Raw genomic sequence first — 22,073 nt, forward strand, 5'->3', positions numbered from 1 at the left:
TTGGGCTGCTGCACGGCACGTTTAAAAAGGCTCGTGTTTACCCTTTTCCTTCTCAACTCAGTACATGAGAAAGGTTTAGTGAGCTGTGTGTACCACTGGTGACTCTGAGCGTAAATATGGCCTCAAAGGTTTCTCGTGCAACAGCCACAAGTCAGCACTTTACAAGGCATTGCAGGCGACCTGCAGATATGCTTCGTTTGAAATTTGAGCCTTGAGTATAGCATGTCAAGCAATCTTCAAATTACTCAGCTAGTCTTTAATGAGGAGTCTTTCTTCCCTCAGTGGCACATCATTGCTTTCAAAGAATGACAAGCATCATTGCAAGTGTGAACAAACTTGCAGGAGGAGCGTGCGGCCGTCAGGGAGAAGTGAATCAAAAATGTAACGACGGCATAAATTTTTGTAGATTTACACAGGCACCAGAGATGGGGAGGGGAAACAGACAAACGGAGCAGCAGCAGCCCTGACACATGGCCCATATTCACAGCCGCCTCCCACGTCACTGTGCTCCTCAGAGAAAAAGCCCCTTTTGTTTCCCAAAGCAGGGAGGGAGGAAGGTCTCTGGGGTGAACCGTCGCTCAGCTCCACTACTCCACCCGCCAGGAAAAGAGAGAGAAAGAAAAAGGGACCGGACTTCCCAACTCTGCCTGGCGTCCTCCATACTTACTCGCCGCCTCAGCACACAAACACAGGCTCATCAGTAGTACCACTACTACGGTTGTGATTGTCTTTTCCTGCAACTTAATTGGGTCAGTCTGCATCGTTGCATTAAAGACGTCGCCAACAATGACCTTGCTGTCCTGTGCACTGCTGCTATTAATGAAAGAGGTCTTTCAGCTGCTTTACTTGACCAAAAGTAACATTGCTAGTGTGTAACACTTATAAGATAGCAAAGAATCCCTGCATTAAAATGTACTGTGCAACTTTCCTCTGCAAAATATCCTTAAAATCATCAAAAGTAGATCTAGTTATGCACAATTATACCCCACAATCATGTAATATTATTATGTATTTGATTGTATTACCTTTTTTATCTTAAAATATCAGATGTATTAATATAAAAGCATGTGCTAGTTTATGGAAAAAGTATTATATTTTCCTCAAATAAATAAAATCCAACATTCAAGTTAAGTTTAAGCATGAAAGTACTTTTATTCAGTGTATCTCGATGGCCTTCTACTGTGAAGATTTTAGTCTTTTTAAACTGATTTGTTCCAGCATTTGACTTAAGAGTTGTGTGATTTTGCCAATGACAAACTGCACCTTTTTTAGGACAACTTGTATTTTAAGATTACGCTGTTTAAATCCTGTGCATCACCTACACATGGTAGATTTTCACCAGCAAGGCATCGGTCAGTTTAGGCAGTTTGCACTAATTGCTCTCCTTGAGCAGTGCAGTGGTTAGTGGTTCATTGGCAGGCTGGTCCTTGTTGTGTATAATTTGCATGTTCTCTCTCCAGGTACTCTGGATTCTTCCCACAGCTCAAAAACGTGAATATTAACTTGCCAATTCTAAATTATCTGTGAATGTTAATGTCAGCATGAATGACTGCCTCTCTGTGTTAGCCCTGCAATAGACGGGCCACCTGTCCAGGGTGTAGCCCACCTCTCTTACACTACAACAGCTGGGTCAGACTCCAGCAACGCTGAATTGGATAAGTGGTTACGAGGCTGAATTTATGGCTCCCCCTCAGATGCCTCAGGATGTAAAAGTTGATTTCCGCGCACACAAAATTTTTGGACACTCTGATGAAAACTGCTTGGATGCAGCTGCTGATCTAGCTTTAATCACCTTTGTTAATCGGCTGCACAAAAGTACAATTATTTATCTTTTTTCCCCCTCTGTCTGTTTAAATTTGCAGTCCATGGTGAAATAGCAGACGTGCAAGTGGCCAGAAAGGGATTTGGCAGTCACAGAATCCTTTAATTGCTCCAATGGTAAATAATTTAGCTGAGTTTAAAATCTGCTTTAAACATAGTCCAGAGATCCCATATGTCATGACAAGAAAAAAACACTTAAATAATGAAGTTACAAATGACACTTTAAAAAGTGTGTTTATTCGTATAGAAATATGCTCATGTTTTACATAACTCTGTAGTTACAAATCGTAAAAAGAAAGAATATTAACGCTATTAGCATCACGTTTCTTCAAACATACTGGAGCAGAGATCCAGAGATAAGCCCGATGTTACTGTGTGAAATGTTAAGCTCTTCAGTATACTTTATGGTGTGTGCGTGCAGCCTGTTGCTCAGTAAAAGTGAAAGGGGTTTTACTAACAGTAACTCATGAAGTAGTCTCCATTTTTCTCCATCATGTACCCACGTACTACTGAAGAACGTCAAAGGAAAAGACCCTCTTCCTGGAGCAGAGAATTTTTACAAACCCGCTGTGAATTCTCTCCATATCTAGTACAATTAGGGTAATCAGGGTTACAGAGAAATGTTAAAGACCCCAGTCTGTGAGCCAACATAATCATTTTTATATTTATCAGTTCTATTTTCACCCACATCCATCCTCCCTGACTTTCTTGTTCTCCTGAGACACGTTTAAGATACCACACAGTGGGGGAGTAGCTTCTGACTACACAAAGTCCACAAAAATAGGCGTTTAGCACACAAAGCTCCTGTTCAAAATTCTCCACAAGGGAAAAAATAAAGACAAGTGCTAGAACACTCATTGTATTAGCTTTCCACTTGCTTTTTCCTTAAGACTATCAGCACTGTTCTTCTTTCAGTCCTCTAAATTAGCTTCCCCCAGGAGGAAGGCAGTCCCGCTCAGTTCCTCTCAATTTGTTCAATATCTAGCTCGCCTCCAAGCTGATCCTTCCTCATGCTGCACAGACCTGCCCAGAAAGGCTCACTGTCTTTCCCATTGGTCGTTCCTGGTGTCATGTCGTCACAATCGGTGGAGTTCCAGTCTGCATCCTCTGTAGCGGTGTCTGACGACACGGTGCTGGTGATCTCGCCCTCTTTGGTCTGAGGCTGAATGTCCTTGAAGCTGTGCTCGTTTGAGTCGTCAGTATCGCGCTGAGTGGTGCTCCTGAGGGTGGGGGTAGCCTGGCTGGACTCGCGGCCGTCCTCGCCTGTGAATCCTGGGCAGCTCAGACTGTGGAAATTCCGAAGTTTCTGTGGAGAGCCAATGAATTTTTTTAGAGGCCTTGAATTCATGCTCTCAAGGAAGCAGACTTGCACTTAAACCACAAAACATTTCCCTTCCTGGAGTATGACCCATATCCTAAAGAGGACACAAGCATGGCTAAAGGCACACAGACGTCTTATGAAAACAATCCCACTACTGTACTCAAACAGCATGTGGGTGACTGAGTGAGGTCAGTGCTGGACACTGGTCAAGAAACTCTATAATATAAAAATATAACAAGATTTGAAGGATACAAATTTAGCTTCCATTACAGACAGCATGTGAGACTGTTAACTGTGATCTGAAGGCCGATGGGAGAGATTGGAAAACAGCAAGTAGCCAGATACCCAGGAGGCAGACATCACTCATGTTGGCCTTTTGACTCTGCACAACACCCACATACATCTGGGAAACCCAGAACCTTTTGTAGGCAAATACATGTGTGCCAGCACTGCTGTGGGCAAGTTCTGTGACAGCTGTGCACGCTGGAACGAGAAGCTTTACAACTGAGGCTTTTCCAATCTGTACAGCTAATGTGTAGAAGGCAGGACAGCTGCCTCATGCCTGACTGTTACGGTGTTAGGGCAGAGGGACACGGGAGAATAGGAGCTCTGTGAAACCTGCTGTCACTTGTGTGCTTATATAACATGAAACAAGCATGGGACTGTTAGACATGCAGCTCACAGCCAAGTGAGTTGCGATTAATAAATAGATAAGAGATAAATCAAATGTAAGTTTTAAGACCACAAAGGAAAGGACAGTTTATAGTAACATGAGATACATAAAACCTTTAGAGGGAAATATTTGTAGGTTTTAACTCATAACAATTCGTAATGATAGTTCCCTAATTATGACTCGACAAATCACACCTCTTTACTCTCAGCATAGATAAAAATGTGATTTCAAATCTAGCTGATTCAATGTCAGTTCACAAATAACCTCACTTTTTCAGGATTTATCACCCACTAAGAGTTGCAAACATAGAGAGCATCGTGGTCAGATCTATGCATGAGTGAGTAAAGTCTCTACTAGATCAAAAGGGCGCTGCTGTTTTTCTTGGCTCTAGTCAAGCGGGTGCATTTGTCAGCAGCAGGCCAGTGTCACATTGCTGCCTTCAGCATTAGGTCTCTCAGACTTCTCGCCTGAGAGACCATGAGACTAAACTGATAAGGTCACAATTAGTCTGGGATATGGAAAAAAACAGTGGCACGGATGTTAACTTAACCAAATACAATTCTAATTTAGAGTAGCAGACTTGTTATGCACACAAAATCTTCTTTGACAGCGTATCCTCACATAACTTACTGCACCAATAAAAATGAGGCTAATGAGTAAGTACTGCCTGCGTTGTCTGTTACTGTCACGCTCCCTCGTTCCCACCCACCCACTGAATGAAACGAAGAGGAGAGCAGAAAGTCTCCTCATCCATACTGACCTTGACTCTCCGTCAATAAAAGCTGATCAATAGCTCATGAGGCCTTGTAGTGGGAGCGATCTACGCACTGAGCTGAATTTACAGAAATCAATATCTCTTTACCCGACACATATCCCCCCCTGTGAGACGATCTATAACCTCTGCCACAGCTGCTCCACTTGCAGTCACAGTGAACCACGCAGAGAGTAAATCACACCAGTGAGGCGTGTGGATGAGAGGACACTTTAGAGACGCACTCAGCACTGAGACCGATCTTTGAATAGTAAGGTGACTTTGAATGCGGATAGGGCGACGGGTGTGAAGCGATATAAGCCCTTGAGCTGAGTGCCAAACAGACTTACTCTATCATCAAACGTGAATGTCATTTCTGTTGAATCTAAGGCAACTACACACTTCATACTTTAAATATAACATATTTAGTCCTTTTTTCAATGAAATCACTTAACCTATAAAATGTAAATAGGTTTAAGTGAAAGCTTGTTCCTCAGAACCAATTAGAGCAATAACGACAATTAAGGGTTTATGAATAATGGGATTGTTGCAGTTAATTCAGGCTGGAAACTTGAACATTTCCCATTTTTCCCTCTGAAATTCCAGTTGCAGTTCCTTGTGTGGATGCCTGCTGTTTCCACCCGTCCACCACCTCAACATCCACCTGTAAGCAGCTTGAGTGATAAACCTACGTGTCAAACTCTATATTCTACTGCTGTAATGAATCATTTAGAAAAGACTGAAGAAAGTTCATCTGCGTAACTAGGCTAAAAGTCAAATGATATTTTATCCCTCTCATGCTAGTCATTTGGAAGTCATTTCCTCCAGGGTTTGCCTTACGCCAGTCACTTCAATTCAAAAGAAAGTGAAGCAACAAAATTTACCGATCACTGGAAGTTTTTTTTGTTTTTTTTCTACCTGTCAGAGTTGTGCCTTTTTAACAGAGACAAAGAGCAGCAGGGAAGATCCAAATCTAAGCACCCTGAAATTTCTCTGCCTCATCTAAGGTTGTTTTCGCCACGCTGACCTCGTTCCTGCTTGGAGCGCGTGCGGCGTCTGTTTGTCGTGTCACAGCAGCGTTGTTGTTAAGACACTGCTGAACTCTGGGTGACTTTCTCACAGGGGCCAAGTCCAGCTCCAAGTTTATGATCCAGCCAGTGAATGTGTGAAACTGCACCGTGTGTGTGCGTGTGTGTGTGTGTGAGCTCGAGGGGCAAACAGACAAACGCCTGCCAGGATGTCCAGATAAATCCAAATTTCAGAAGCGACCAACCGAAGCTAATCATTCCTCTAGTAATTCCTGCTTTGATCAAATTATCTTTATTCAGTAGCACATTTAATGGGGCTACTTTTCTTCAAACTCTGTGAGTACAAGCTCAGATAATCGAATGTGACCCTGAATAGGCTTGCATGAATTAACAATTGCCTTTAATGACAACGCCTGAGGGAAACAATGGAGTGACCTTAACCATAAGTGTTTTGTTTATCCGACACATAAGGAGAAAAATGCTTGTGACTGACACTGATTGACCTCGCAAAGCTTCCAGCTGGTATGACCATTTCCTGTAATCCTCCTCCTTGAAGTCATGGGGTTGTGGCGCGTTTAACCGATAAATAAATGCCACATAAAAACGCCAATGGAAAAAGCTCCTAATAAATTATGACTGGCTCAGTTTCAAAGTTAATACAGTGTATTAACAGACAGCATCTTGAGTGCAACGTGTTGTTAAATGGAAGAGGTAAACTGGCAGGTTTTCAGTATTTAATGTTTCTTCTGTCTAAATAAAGAAAAATATTATATTATCATCTGATCTACATGTTAAATACCAACCTGTGTCATTTTTGCCAGATCCAGTGAAGGCCTCTGTTTGTGTGTGTCATCTGGTCTCCTGCGCTTCACACCAGTCTTCTTCTCATTGAGGACGCATGGTTGTGAGCGACTACGGGGAAGACCCCCCTGTCCTCCACGCCGTTCCAGTTCTGGAGTGGAGTCGGGGGAGCTGGGAGGTGACGGTCCACGAGGCTCAGGGAGACAAATTTGTTCATGAGAGAGGTAGAGGGGCTGCGATGAAGGGTCGGAGGACAGGGGCACTGAGGAAGAGGAGGAGGGAGTCAGGCTGGTGAACGCAGAAGACCATGGAGGGCGCTGGGTGAAAGACGGCAGCTCAAGGGTGTTGGATCGGGCAGGCAGGCTGAAACTGGAGCTGCGCTGCATGCCCGCAAAGCCACTCTGCATGTTTCCAATACTGCTGCGTTGGACGCTTCCTCCACTGTGGCACCTCCGTTTTTCCACAGCTGTCCACACGCGAGAGCCCTGAGGACGCCAGGAAGAGCGACAACCACTGAGCTCGTCTGAGCAAGACAGGGACCGGCACTGTCGTTTGCTGGGGGGAGCGGTGGAGTGCGAGGCCTCAGTTAGGCTTAGGTCCTGCAACAAGTTAGTGATTGTGCTTGAAGTGGAGCCAACATCCCAGTCCCAGTGGGCAGAACTTGTGTGCACTTCTGGCAGAACATCCCACAGGCTCTCCAGGCTGGTTCCAACTGGCCTCCGCTGGATGGCACACCTGTGACCCATGTCCCTCCACCGGCTTGTGTCTGCAACAGACAGACCACATTTATATGAATGAAACTGCCTTTAAAAAACAAAAGACACCCAAACACAATCCCACCTACAATATGGGAAACAATGTAAGGGCTAAACTTGAACTGAAAGTGTGTTGATCAATCAACAGCTGCCCACAGATCTTAATGCAGTGTTCAAACTCCAGTGCTAATCTGTTACTTTCCCTCTTTTTTCACTTCAGTCTCTTCAGCAGTTTTCAACAACAGCTCCATACTCATGCAGGACTGCAAATTTACTCCCTAGTGTCAAATTTACACAAAGATTTTAAAAATATATTAAGATACAATTAAAAATCCACCGTTATACACCCCTGCAGCACTGTGCAAACTCCTTTAGGAGATGAATCTCAAACAAAGAAAATTGCTTTTAGTCCTAGGTACTACAATTGTTTAGTACCCGCAACTTATGCAATGCATAAGCATGGGTGTCACCATGTGTACTTTGTGTTGACACTACTCACTGCTTTGTTTAATTGGCACTAAAAATAAATACTGCCCTGCAGCCACTGCTTTAGCGTCACCGTCTGTAAATACAGCTGATTGGAAAAGGGAATGGAGCTCAACGTCCAACTGACTCAACATGCCTGAGCAAATGTCAATAAGCTTCTAACTACAGCTTTTCATCTCTTCGTTGAGATTTACAAGAGCGATGCATCAGACCAGCTCGGTATTTGCAGTCAATGGTCAGATATTCTCCGAAACCAAAGCTACCATGCAAACACCTGTTATTGTCATAGAAACAACACTCGTAAACCACAGAACAGATATGCCAAATGAACTGGTTGGTCAACTCTGAGTCAGATACTAAACATCGAGGCCACTGCCCACTTCTGGTATGCAAAAGGTCTATTCTTCTTCACTGGAGATAAAATTCCCCAAAATGCCATCCACAATACACGGGTAGGACAAAGAACAAAAGGCCTTCTGGTATAGCTCTGTTCTATGCCAGGACATTTTCAATTCTTACACACTCAATGCCAAGTAACTGCAAGGACATAATACATCCAATTATACAAAACAGAGACTGTAAAGTATGTCCTACCGCTAGAAGAAAACTAAAGATATGACTCTTTTGCAGCATGTCTGGAGTATTGAAGCATCAAGGAGTGCCGCAAAATTTAAATTAATGCTAAACCCCCAACACAAAGTCGTTACTGTATTATTTCTGTTGGCAAAAACACCTGCCAGACATGTTTCACCAAACATAAAGCTACAATGAACAAAATGCACTAGACTTTAATCATCCATCTAGACCATCTAGTACATAACTACTTTATAACAACACTTCCTGTCCTGTTTGTTATTGTAAGCAATGTGCAACATGTAAATAAGTTAAAGATCTAAGATTTTATCCATGTCACATAATGCAAACCTTTACCCATGAGTCCGCAAGAGAAAAGTGCTGTCCCCTGGCTCATGGTCTGTGCCTGGAACTGTAGAAAAAGAAAAAAAAAGAAATTTTTCAGCTTACAGGAAAGCCACAAAAATAAAATGTAGAACAGGCTTTAATAATTACAAGTCAGTAAACCAACAAATAAAAAGAAGCAAAAACAACAACTACTGGAAAGACAGATTCTGTGTATGCGTTACTGGTCCTACGTGCAACTCGGCAACGCAGAGAAAGAGAGAGAGAAAGCATTCCACCATAAATTCCTCTGATGGATGCTCAGCCCGTGAACATGATGACTTCATTTCATGGGACTAAGAGGGCAAAGTCAGTCCATATTAGTGGGGGAATTTTTACTCTGTGCTGAGTCAGAGCTGCTTATCCTAGTAGATAGAGCACTATAATACTCGTTTCTAGTGAATCTGTGAATATCATTTTGGTAAAAAAATGGGGGGTGGGGGGGTTCAACAGAGTGGATTATTACTGACTAAGATTTTGTAGCTCTGGTTAAAGTTGGCAAATTAGAAAAATAAAATGCAGAATCATAAAAGTGCTATGGAGTAATGAGTGGCCAGCAATAACTTCCTAAACCTGAGCAGAACATTGTCCTCTTCCTCATTGGGTGAAGTCTCGTGGTTAGGTTGTGTCATTTTATGTAAACATGTGAAATAACACACAGAGACACACACTCACAAAACATCTGCTCACATGAATAAAAAATAACCTCTTACCGGGACAAAATTTGTGCGTTTGGTTGTTACATCATCGGCACCCTTCTTTTCCAGTGTTTTGGGGTAAATGATCACCATGGCAACGCACATGCTTGTCCCACGTCGTTACGGTAATGCCAAGTTAAGCTGGAGGACATCTCGATGAGCACGGCGTTAGCAGACTGATTTCTCATAAATTAAAGACGCCCACCCTCGGCTCCTCCCAGAATGTGCTTCACTCCTCGGTCCAATCCTGAGCAGACACACAAAGATGAGCCCAGGATTATAATTCAGTACATTTCTGACATTCTGTCGACCATATAAGCAGAGAGCCATCAAGCAGGAGGAGAAGACAAACTCCTTTTTATGGAGGGACACTATCATCATCTCAGCTTCAACTACTAAACTCCTAATGATATCAAAAGTTAATCTTAAAAGTCTTACAGGAAATCTCTCTCCTTGAGAATAGTTAGAGCTACAGTCACATTAGCAGCTGTCAGGCTGTATGCTTTGAGCTATATGCTAATGTGGGCATGCAATGAAAATAATAACATGCTTATGCTATGTAAAACATTACCCATTTGTCATGTTCCAGTTGTAGCTTTCCAACAATTTTACAAAAATTTACACGATGTATTCAGCTAAGTAATCAAACTATAACACAAGTAAATGTCCTCGTGTCAGATTCAAACCCAAACCTCTGCATTAGTCTTACAGCACATAGGTCTCCTGCTCTACCCAGTGATCTAAACCAATCCCATAACATTTTGTAAAAACCCAATAATTCTAATTCTACCACACCAAGAAGCAAAACTTAAAAAGTGGGTCAGGGCTTTCCCCACCTGATCACCAGTACATTTGCTCTTCAAATCATCAGGAGACAATTCAACTGTTGCATACATCTGCCTTGTTACAAGGAGTCACCACAGCAGGTAGCTCCACGTTTGATTTGGCAGTTTTACGCCGAATGCCCTTTCTCATCCATCCCCAAAGGGGGATTTGTGTCACTGCTTAAACACTGAAATACATTCTCACTCTTACTGTAGCTGTATAAAATGGGAAAATGTGCAAATGTCACATTCTTTATAAGGTTTCATCTTGTTACTATAAAAGCCAACTTGTAAGTCAACCCCTTCTTTGGTCATTTGGATGGCACAAATAGCATGCATCAAGGGAGAGAATTAGGTAAAAAAAAGTTTCACAGCTAAATCTAAACAGGTTTCATAGTCTACTTCAATTAATACTTACTAATACTTGTATTTATTTATTTTTTTAACAATGCTTATTAGCAAGTACTGTAATAAGGACTACATGGGGTAACCTGTCACCATTAGGTCAAACTAAACAGTACAAAGCTAGTTAGGATGGTTTGATCAGATTAAATTATACCCTGGGTAGATAATGCATGCTTAGTTTAAGTCTATCAAATGATTTCAATCACTGGCCTGTTAACGTTGCACAGGCACGCACACTTATGACAACCATGAAACCACAAATAACACATTCTTTCACGAATGAGCAAGCTTTTAACTTTTTAGATCTAACTTGCATGTGCAGAGATGAGCATTTAATACTGATAAATACTCCAACTCGCCCGTCACTCTACACAGGAGCATCCTGTTCAACATCTGGAAGATAGATAGTGGAAATTTCAAGGAGGTCAATGGCTCGACAAGCTCTGTTTATTATTCTCAATGGAGTAAACATTCCCAGCAAACACTCGCTTTGATTGACAAGGCGTCACCTATTTCGTCATGCTGCCATCGATAGATTAATATTACAAGGTGTTTCACTTCAATGTTCTCTCCAACCTAACAACAAAAGTGGAACTCTATACCTTGTTTTATTTTTGCCTGTTTTTATAGTACAGAGAGCAAGTTTCCTCAAAAGTGTTCCATTAAGCACACAGCAAGGAATAGAGCAAAGTCAAAGTTGTGTAATTGAATCCTCAGGGGCTGGCTGGGAATACCTGACCTTGCGGTTATCAAAACAACCTTCTTCGTATTAATGCTGCGCCATGATTACAGTAAAACTGCTGATTAGTCACAGATATAAATCTATATAATCATCATGAAGAATTTTACAACCACTAGATCAGTACCACACGAAGCCAAGTAAGATAGGCGACTGAAATAAAGTGAAGTGGACACAAGATCTTCGTACGTTGCATGCAAGGTCAGAGGGTGTGCACTTAAATGACAGAACAACTGCAAGTGGAGTAAAAAAAAAGGGGGGGGGGGGGGGGGGGGGGGAGATGGTGCATGCAAAACAAAAGAGTGCTTTGTGCAGAAGATGAGACACCGTGGGAAACAATAAAGGCGACATCTGAGGTTGCCGGCGGTGGGGTAAAGTGTGTGTGCGTGAGGGATGTTGGGGGAAGAGCATCACAAGACCCTGCAGGAGCTGACATGCTGAAGGTGGCATTTGCATTCGGCATATGATTTCCATTACAAGCACTTACCACATGAAGAAAACAACTTAACTAGAAGGACGTTTTTAGCAGAGTTATATAAAACAAGATCAACACCACTCAAGGATGTCTGGCAGTTTTAACTTGTGGCCTGTGTGTTGAGAAAAGGACACATAAAAGCCTGAAGCTGGAGTGGGTCAGGCCGATTACACTGTGCATGAGTATTAACCTCAGAGATCTGTTTCACTGCAGAGATAGCTATGGATGTGCTTGGACAGAGGAAACAGTTGTTTATATATTACACTGAATGACTTGGTGACATACGTAAGCGACATTAACAAAGAGAAAAGAAAGTTTGCCCAAACATGAGAAAAGTTCTGACATTTATTTGAACAAAGAGGTAATTAAATTACGTCTCCCTTCCCTAGAAGGATGGAAAAAGACAAAAAATCGAGTCCTACATTCTTAATTCTAAAATTGTAAACAACCACCGCTGTAGCAGCGGCTTAATCATCTTTCTCATGCTTGGGCATTTCATTTTTATCCCACAAATCCCATCTCCCATAAATCTGAACTGAGTGCTTTAAATGGGTGAGGTTTATGACATAATTATAAACATTCCTCGGCTCCATGACATGAGTTGAATACACAATTATAAAAGCCTAACCTTGCAGCCTTTAAAAGCCATTTAAACTTGTGTCAGTGTGTGAATAAGTTCTGGCAAAGGCTAGCTTGGTCTGCCTTTTCTTGTACAGACAAACCTGTAAAACAAATGTGGAAGCCATACCATAGCATGACTAGTGCTTAATGGTTACACCCAACCCACTCACCTAATACTGCATGCACAGCTGTGCTCATAGACGGTGTAATCTGCCAAATGAGGTATCTAGAATTTCTGCCCAAGGGGTGCCACTCCTGATGTCAAAACTCGAATCACCTCCATTAACGATGCTGGCATTATCGGGAATCAGTGGGAGTCTCTATGGTTCTGCAGCGCGATAACGTTTTATCTGAGCCAGGGCAGCTGACACTATGACAACTGAGAAGTCTAATCTCTATAAAAGGGGAACAACGTTGCAGGACGTGCTCCTCAGACGTGGCCTTCCATCACATGCAAACAGGCTGCTGACTGACTGCAGCAAAGTCTGCAGTGACAGCAGCCAAGTCTGCAGTGACAGCAGCCCTTCTGAAACACAACAATAAGCCGCCTTGGGCAAGCTGATGGGACTCCACGCTTCCTTTGTGGTCACTAGAAGGCTTTCAACCATCGCAGCTTTAGGTTGTCAGAAACAGAAAGCTTTGGCACAGCGTAAATGAGATAGGACACGACAGTAAACCACAGAATTGATTGGGTCAAGTTAAAGCAAATGTCTGCTTTAAAGTCAGCCAAGGTCTCAAAACCTCCAGATACCCTACTGTTTTTTCTATGAAAAAAGAAAAGAAATGACACTTTTTTTTTTACTTAAACTGGGTTTGCACATCTAAAATAAGTGCACCCCTGTTTCGTCAATTTGAACAGCTTTGCCATACATGACTTACGGTGTAATCCCATGGGTTGGGCCACCATTATATAAGGATTTAGCAGCTTTGTGTCTGATGGGCAATCAGAGCTAATACTAATCCATCTATATAGCACTTGGACAGCTGGTGGAAAACAACACAGATATGATTGTTTTAGCCCCAAATCAAGTGTATAATACACTTCTAAACTACTTATAAGATTATTATGTACCCATTTGAAAGATATCGCAGTGCTTAAATTTAAAGCTCTCGTCTGGGTACACTGATACACAAACATCTTGTGATGGCGAGGATGTCAAGCTAAATTTCCACGCATCCTCTTTTGATGTGCACAAAAGAATGGCAGCTGGAGCTGTGTCCTGCCCTCAACAATCCCAGGATTGTGGCCATCTCAATAATCTGAGCATCTGCTGAGCACCTGAGATGGCCAGACTTAAAAACGAACTGAGGGATTTATGCTGCTCTTCATGACTGCACCACTTGTGAAAGGAATGCTGGGTAAATGCCTGGCCGTGGCTCTCTGCAGAAACACTCCCTTGGAAAGAATATGCATGTTCCTAAAAAGCTTGTTTCCCCAAGCTGTTGGCACTGATGTTGTTCATCTTTGAGCTGCATGCAGGCCCCATATTTGGACTCGCATTTGAACAGTCTCTAATGACATGGTGGTGTTTGAATTAATATAGCTAGTGATACTACATCATAGACCAGATATGTGAATGACATAGTGTCAAACTAGTGTTGCGCTTTTGTATCTGTGGATATGCTGGAACATACATCCAAATTTAAAACAATATCAACATGCAGAATTCTTACTATGAAATTCAAGATTTTGAAACCTGAAACTTTCTTTGTTGGTACTCTCATAAGCTGGTCTCACAAAGGGCAGGTGCTACTAAGTACTGTCACGGCTGACTGACTGAAATGAAATTTATGAAACTCATTGTAGGAGGCAGGCTAGCCCACAGCTGTCTGCATGTTCACAGAAATTAGGCTATGTCAAACAGGAGGTGCACTACATTTAAAGCAGTGAGTGAATAGTCAGAAATGAGCATGGCTGGGAGGCTTCAATAGCAGTTATCAGACTCAGTTGAGGGCCTGGGGTACAGCCAAGGTCTCACAAGCATGCAGCTGCCCACTTACCATAAACACAAAGGCTCAGCATGGCTATGCATGGCAGCCAAGGAGGCCTACGTTTTAAAGCAGGCCTGCTGTTTAATTTTCTCATACATAATCACTTGCACTGTATACATTTGTCCAGAACAATGGCTTTGTGGATCTCTGTAATCAAGGCTTTCAACAAACTTGTCCAAGTTGGAGAGAAATGCTGTCCACTTGAATTCTAAATCTAGCCAAGTCACTTAATTACAGAGGCTTGAAGACACAACAACGACATTGGAATAGCATTGCATGTTAATGGACCAAAATAAGAATAAGGCACATTGAGTGGACATTATAATGCAGGGGAGAGACTACTCCTGGGGTTTACATGCAGGAATTTATCCAACCTAAACACTGCCTTCCCTCTGACTACATACCATGTAGTCCCAACATTGTCTCATGGAAGTGAACAATGCTGCAACAATGGCATTACAGTACACAGGATATTTACATATTGTTTAAGGCAAGTTCTGATAGGCAGTCACTCGTGTCCTTGAGCTAAAACTGTTTAACAGTTTTTCAGAGGAGCTTGCCAACCATCCAGGTGGATGCCTCTTAATTTTAGAAGAAAAGGCCCTGAAAACTAAGCTAGTCCAAGTTACCAACACAAACACTCCCTTAAACCCCTTTTCTAAAATCCTTTATGAAAGGGAAATGAGTCTGGCAAAGAAATTACTGTGATGGGAGCTCACAGAAGCAAACAGGATTATGACAGAAAGGCCACAAGCTGCTAATTGTGAAAAATAGATATTACACATGCATGTACAGAAAGTAAAAAATAAATACATCTGTACTTCAAGGACAAGTCACCTAATGTAACCCTAATAAATGATACAAGCCACCTATAAATTTTATCAGACCCAATTATAGCTATGGGACACAGCCAGTAGTTCAGGTTTAACAAGTTAACAAGTTCTTGTGTTTATGATCCCAACATCCACTTAAATTGCAGAATCTGTTGGACTGTGTATCAGCCAGTCCTGACTTCATACCCGAGGGTAAGGTTGGTAAGATAAAGATAAGAAAAACAGCATAGAGTGTAACTACACACGGATCTGAGAAATAGATGGGCCACCAATGTCCCACCAGCAAATAAATACCTGTAAAATGTATTTTAAAAGTCTTATACATTTGTCACTAACTAACCAACACTGACTTCTTTTGCAATGCGTGAGGGAAAATCCAGTATGAGATCAGAATGTCTGGACTTCAAAGTCACTTTACAAATGTATGTGGATGAATTTATACTTACTGTCAAAAATGCTGAGTGGATGAATGGACAAACTTACTATTATATCTTTTTTATATATAATTATTATAAGTCCCTACAATATTAAATCACAAATTATAGTGACAAAACATAAATATAATAAGCGGCAGAAGACAAAATCATTTACAGTAGAATTTATGCAAGTAATAACCTAGGCAAAACACAAAAAGGGCATGGCTAAGGCAGTACACAAGAGGAAAAGTTGCTAAGCTAACTAACTACTACTTTTAGCTATGTTTTGTTTTCACCGACAACACTTTGCTGGGAGTTACTTCTAATGTGTCACCATAAATATTACATTAACAGAAACCACGCACTTTCAAAACACAGAGGAACATCGCACCTCACTCTTTATGACATAGTAGTAACAGATTCAAAGTTAGCTAAGCCAGAAAGTTTTTTTTTAGACTAAAAACTGCCACTCACAATCATCACGGTGAGCGTCTCGTATCTTCAACAACCACCGGGCAACTGGTTAGTTTCGGTTGACCGTGTTGAGTTTTGTTTTACTAAAGAAAAAAAAGAACAGGAAGCTTACTTCAGCTCAAGGCAGCTCCTGCAGACTACAACATTAACCCAGTGCTCTACTGTCCAACAAGACTGCACGCTAATGAGCCTGTGACAACATACGCGAGCCGTACCACTTTGGGTAGGGGCGAGGGGTGTCCCACGAGTTATTTATGCTACAATCTTTTTTAGTTTTCTCATATTCTTTGCGTTTCTTTAGTTTATTTATACCTCATACACAATTCAGTCGAAGCTTGTTATGGTAGAAATGAAAATATTATCCTCTGATGTTTTTTGTAAAAGAGACCACCCCGCGCCTACAACTAATGGTGTGAGCAACCCTGTTGTAATGAAAAGTAATCACAGTTTTGATCTGAGCATATAGACAGGGTACTTTCACAATACACAGCAGTGTAACATGATAACCTACCGAGTGCGTGTGACTTACAGACAGGGTGAGGGAGTAAAATGCATGTTCTATATACATAGCTTGTTCCACCTTACATTATCAGTTCCAGTACAGCACAGGCCAATCCTGAATAAATAGATTTATTGCAAGCAGATGTTCTTCCAGGAACTAAATTCAGTCTTTATCATGACCTACAGCAGCAAAGCCATACAAGTTTAGCTTTTCATGCATGCACACACAAACGCTGTGCAGCTGGTGTATATGTGGTAACCTGCACACAATATTTGCTTGCCTTCTAACTTCTTAAACATATAAAACAGACGTGTGCTTGTGGTCGTTGTACACTTTTATCAGTTTATTTAAACAAGTATTTTTACAAGAGGTGGGTATCTCACCTTAAAGTTGGTTTAGCTCACTGTTTGTTTAAATATGGGTCCACTGGATGAGCCAGTGGCAATTCAATTCATGAAGTCCATGCTTTTTCTATGCATTGTTAAAGGACTGCAAATTATCATCCCTGTCCCATAACATTATGTACAGTAAATCAATATATTTCCTAGGAGCTGGAATTAATATAGTGGGCCTCAGAAGGGTGGGGAGCTGAGACTCACCCCTGGCAGACACTATTGTTAATCAAGGAGTAACATCTGTTGTGTGCCTCTAATCTCCCCCAGACTGTCAGGCTGTCCTCCTCGGTTTTAGACTGTCTGCCTTTTGTGTTAAAGGGCACCCAGGATTTGTCTCTTCTACTATCCGGGCTAGAGTTTTGGGGTTTTTCACAAAATCCCTATAGAGAAGGTATTTAGCAAACAGATAATAAGACAAATTTTTGGCTTTTCTGTTTCATAGCATTAAAAGTCACTCTTTAGGAAGAAAGTACCTTGCAGAACAGGGGTGGAAGTCTTCCTGTTCAACAGGTTTGCTAGTGTGTGTTGTGACTATCACAACCAGGGGGCAGTGTGCACCAATTATAGTGTAGGAAAATGCTACAAAAAGTAACCTGGAGTGTGTTTGCTGATGTAGCTACAAATTATGATGTTTTTGCATATTTCTTTATGATTTTTGTTAATAAATCTGTAGCTAGCGTATGGTTAACAGTAAATAGGGAGTTATCTTCCAGCTCCATTTACTGAGACCCCATGCAGAATGCTATACACCATCTGGGGTTCACACTGTGGCTGGAGACAGATGGCTAAAAGACTCCTGTTACAGGAGCCATCCCTTCTCAACTTTAATGAACAGTTAATCCTCTCTATCACACAGCATAATTTCCTATTATATCAGATAATTCGAAGCAAATGCAATTAAAATTAAACTTTAGAAACTCGTGCCATAGCACAGCCCAGTTCCAGTGGTGAATGAAGAAAGGGGAGTGCATCTATTTTGTATGTGCTGCTTCGGTTTGCTTGTTATGTAATCGAAAAACATAAATCCTTAATACAGAATCAACATTTTTAAAATGCAGTTTGCCTGAGCAGGTGACCCCTGATTAAAGGAAAAACACTGACACCATTTGTCAAAATGCAGAAGTACATTAATTTCATAAATTGCCTGTTGCTGAGTTTTTATGTTTTGTTTTTACAGTGACTCTCTTGTGTACTCAGTAGGATACTGTAACTACAGACAGGGCATAAAAAGAACATATGGCTTTCATGGAAGTCCATTAAACTTCACTGCTTCTCATCTATCCCACTAATCCTCATCCATAATGTTTATAGCCAAGTTAATTGAACTGGCACATCTCTGTGGGATTGGAGATCCCTTCTAAGAGGTTCTAAAGCCACTTTTTTTTGCCAAAGCATGCACATTGCTAAAACCACTACGGCTTCTGAAAGAGGTGCAGCTGTTTGACCAGTAACAGTTCTTCAAGTGACAGTGTGGGTGGGTTATTTAGGGAAAAAAAGGGCCAAAGAGCCTAGTTTAATTTTCCACCAACATAATGCTTACATAATGAAGTGAACAGCAAATAATAGTTTGGGATACATTTCTACATTACGAGCCAATGAAGTGGTCACTTTTTCTCATATGGACAGTGACTTTGACTAAGTGATGCTAATGCATTAAATCAATTAATAATACCTTAGTATAAAATGTAAAAAAATAAATAAACATTTCTCACTTTTCCTGCATTCATAACTATGAGCATTATAGTAAGCAAATGCACTTAAATGTTTTAAGTGAAAATACTTTAATATACAGTGTTATTATAGCACAGTATACATTAAAAAAAGCACACTATCATTGATGCATTAGCAAGCTTTCAGTCTTCTAGCAGCTTGAGCTTGTTGTGCATACTTCATTGAGTATATGTGGAAGTGGTGTTCAGACACTTTACATACATATGCTGCATTAACAATGAAGAACAAGCCACTGCACCCTTGCAAAGTAAAAGTACCGCATGCAAGTGCTACTATATAATGTAAGTAACTGTAAGTTCCAGTATCTTTGACAATTACTAAAATGCACTGGCCATTGTCAGTCTTTGTCTAGGAAGGTCTAAGAGGTTTTAAGTGTGCTTATTCTGAAGTTTGGCCCACACAAGAAGAAAAACGGAGCACAATATTTTGAAGCCAGCAATTGATTTTCACAGTTTACTGTGAGTCAAGTTTATTGAGGTTACTCTGGAGCAATGTGGTTTACTTTGAGACAGTGAAAACAAAGACATTATTTTACTCCTACAGCAAGTGTCTTTTGTTGTATCATTTCAAGTACAGAACACAGCACCCATTTCAACAGATATGAATACATTATATAATAAGTAATGTGTCATCAGTGCAACGAGGGACTTTTTAGAGACTAATTTAAATATTTCATATGTTTTTCAGTAAATAGTGCAGCCACATGAAATAACATAACCTGTTATAGAAATGTTTGGAGTGGCTAACTAAGAGCAGTTTGTGCAGTTTTTGAGGATCCCTGAGGTTCTTGACGATCCACCCTCTCATTTTCCATGTACGCCTGCACTGACTGCCACAGCGCCTTGATGTTCCCCTCGCCAAATCCCGTTGCCCCTCTTCGCTCAATCAGCTCGAGAAAGAAGGTGTTCTCAGCAAATATGGGCTTGGTAAACACCTGTAGAAGATGTCTGAAAGGGGAAAAGCAGCACAGTAGATTCACTTTCAGCCTCGGGACTGTTTCCACAACTTTTCATTGGTGAATACAAAAAAAAAAAAAAAAAAAAAAAAAAAAAATTGTGGTTCGTGTCTTTCATCATTATTGCAGCAATTTTAAACGAAGTCAAGCAGTTTTCACATGCATGTTGCAAGCCAAACGGGCTTCTGTAATTGTACTGAATAGTAAAACAGGAACATGTCCTCATTTTAATAGAGATGACTGATAAGATTGTTTGCTGACATTGAGCAGCCATACATCACACAAAACTTTCACAGTGTTTCACTTATTTAATAAGATAATGCCAAAGATAGTTAAAAGAAACCATTGACTAAAACAATTTACAAGAGAGGCATTCTTTGAAGGCTGTGAGAGATTACAACTCTTGATTGGCTCTTACCTTTTACTTTCACTGGATGCTCTCTGTGATAAAGGATCCTGGTGCAGGTCTGTATCCAGGAGAATCCCATGCTGTGCTAGCATCTGGGGGCTGTGACCTGCTTCCTCTATTTCCTGCTGTTTTCCCAGCTGCCACAGCGAATGGGATGGGTTTAAAAAGATGGAAAATTCCTTTATTTTTGAACTTGTTACAAAGTCTGTAATTATAGTGTTTGCTCCTGTGATTACTGGTACAAAGCAGACCCTGTTCTCCTTCTGTGTGGTGATGGCATAACCTTGAAAAGTGTGATAATGACTTGGATTATGTGTTCTAGTGGGAGAAGTTTGCCTTCAAAGCCCTCTTTTCTTTGATATCGTTTTCAGCCTTAAGTCACAGTTCAGCTAGGTTTTAGGCATAACTACTTTGTCAAGTGTGGTAATATATCATGGTTTGGATCAAAATGTACCCTTTTAACAAGATCTGAAAAATCTCTGAAAGCCTGCCTTGCAGGAAGTATGAGGACAAGCTTCTCCCAAATTCCCAAAATTTCAAAATCCAGGCCAACTATATAAATTAAACAGAACTATAATGTGAAAATATGAATAAAACACAGGTCGCTTCTTGCAGTGATTATAGTTCAAAATCATTCAAACCTGAGTATAATAGGCTGGAGGAGGGGAGGAAAATTGTACGCCAGCTTCAGCCATCGTGTGCGCAGTAGAAACAATGTTTTTAGTGTACAGCCCAATGTGCTGGATCCCTGGGGCCCTATGCTGCTCCAAGAAGGTGTCAACCTGGTTCCGGCCTGACAAAGCAAATGCAAACAATGATGGCGGAGATCATAAATAGTGGCTTAAATGAGAAACTAGGGGTTTCTATTACCTTGTTCGGGCAGTGATTCCGCAATGACAAACTTGCAGTCAGGCTCCTTTTTGCCAGCAAAAGGAAGAGCGATGCCTGCTTTGCTGCACTTCCAGTACTCCATGGCAGTAAGTCGAAGCCCAATGCCCTCCTGGTTTATCACAAAACCTTCATCCACGTCTTCATTACTATTCAGGAGAACAAACAGCCTTGAGATTACTGACACCACGCTGGGGAAAAGATATGGCAACAAATGCCTCGGAGCAATTTCTCACCTATCAATGAAAAACCTCTGAAAACCAAAGACCTTCTCATACCACCCCATGACCTGGCGGGTTGTCTTCCTGGGGCAGGCATAAGTTATGTGATCAAAGTGTGTGACAGGACAAGACATGTCCTCTTCTCCCAAGCTCCAGTCCTTTTCAATGACATCAAACCCTGGCAAAAAGACTCCCTCATAGTTTGTCTTCTCAATTAGCGTGTGACACACGTTTCCCACAATTGATTTTACTACCGAGTAGGTGACAGGACCATTCACGTCCTCAACGGTGGTGGGAGGCACCAAGAAATTACAGCCCAGATCGCGAAGAACCTTGAATGACCTTTGGACATCCTCTACCTCGAAACACACGTTGTTTACAGTATCCACCGGATGAAGAGGGCTTAAATCATAAAGACATCCCAAAGAATTATTACCCTGCTTGTACTTCTCCAAGTCAGCCCGCTGTGGATCAATGGAGTATCTGTCAGCTAATCCCAGTATCCCTTCATTCAGTCCCACGCTGCTTTTACTGGGTCTCTCATTTACGACGAAAACTGCTGCTCCTTTCCTGAAAGCAAACTGCTTGGACTTGTCAGTTAATCTGGCAGCAAATAAATCAAACTTGAATTTAGAGACAAGGTCATTAGCTATTTTCTCCGCGTTAGAAACGTGGAGCGAAACGTGGTGTAACCGGCTCAAGAAAACAGCCATGTTTTCAGTGACGTTTTGAAAGGGGCGTGTCCAGAGAAAGCGGAACCCTTGATTCATAACCGAAAAGCCTATTTTTTTCAGTTACATCAGCATATACTTAACGCTTTTGCTATTCTTCACAGCTAGTTCAGAATTTAATTGGAATGTATTCAAAATATAATTTAAGAAATTAAACAATTTACAGACTCA

General features: G+C 41.3%; 2 protein-coding genes across 3 annotated transcripts; both read right to left on the minus strand.

Annotated features, from left to right (window-relative positions):
- Positions 1–2,065: 2,065 nt before the first annotated feature.
- Positions 2,066–16,221, minus strand: fam53b (family with sequence similarity 53 member B). Of its 2 annotated transcripts, none has more exons than XM_085360875.1 (5): positions 16,071–16,221; positions 9,307–9,538; positions 8,567–8,621; positions 6,398–7,161; positions 2,066–3,127 (listed from the first exon to the last, which is right to left on the minus strand). In XM_085360875.1, exons 2-5 carry the CDS (start codon positions 9,394–9,396, stop codon positions 2,777–2,779), a joined length of 1,260 nt encoding a protein of 419 aa, XP_085217001.1. In that variant the 5' UTR covers positions 9,397–9,538; positions 16,071–16,221; the 3' UTR covers positions 2,066–2,776. The 2 variants fall into 2 exon arrangements, with proteins under 2 accessions (XP_085217001.1, XP_085217000.1); XM_085360874.1 differs by having other exon boundaries at positions 8,561–8,621.
- A 3,112-nt stretch (positions 16,222–19,333) lies between these two features.
- hpdl (4-hydroxyphenylpyruvate dioxygenase-like) lies at positions 19,334–21,941 on the minus strand. Its single transcript, XM_085360876.1, has 5 exons — positions 21,187–21,941; positions 20,933–21,099; positions 20,704–20,855; positions 20,072–20,199; positions 19,334–19,645 (listed from the first exon to the last, which is right to left on the minus strand). Exons 1-5 carry the CDS (start codon positions 21,939–21,941, stop codon positions 19,441–19,443), a joined length of 1,407 nt encoding a protein of 468 aa, XP_085217002.1. The 3' UTR covers positions 19,334–19,440.
- Between the last annotated feature and the right edge of the window lie 132 nt (positions 21,942–22,073).

Source organism: Diplotaxodon limnothrissa, linkage group LG8, assembly GCF_057381915.1.
Source record: "Diplotaxodon limnothrissa isolate DT_005_m linkage group LG8, D_limnothrissa_male_GT1.1, whole genome shotgun sequence".
Lineage (NCBI taxonomy): Eukaryota > Metazoa > Chordata > Actinopteri > Cichliformes > Cichlidae > Diplotaxodon > Diplotaxodon limnothrissa.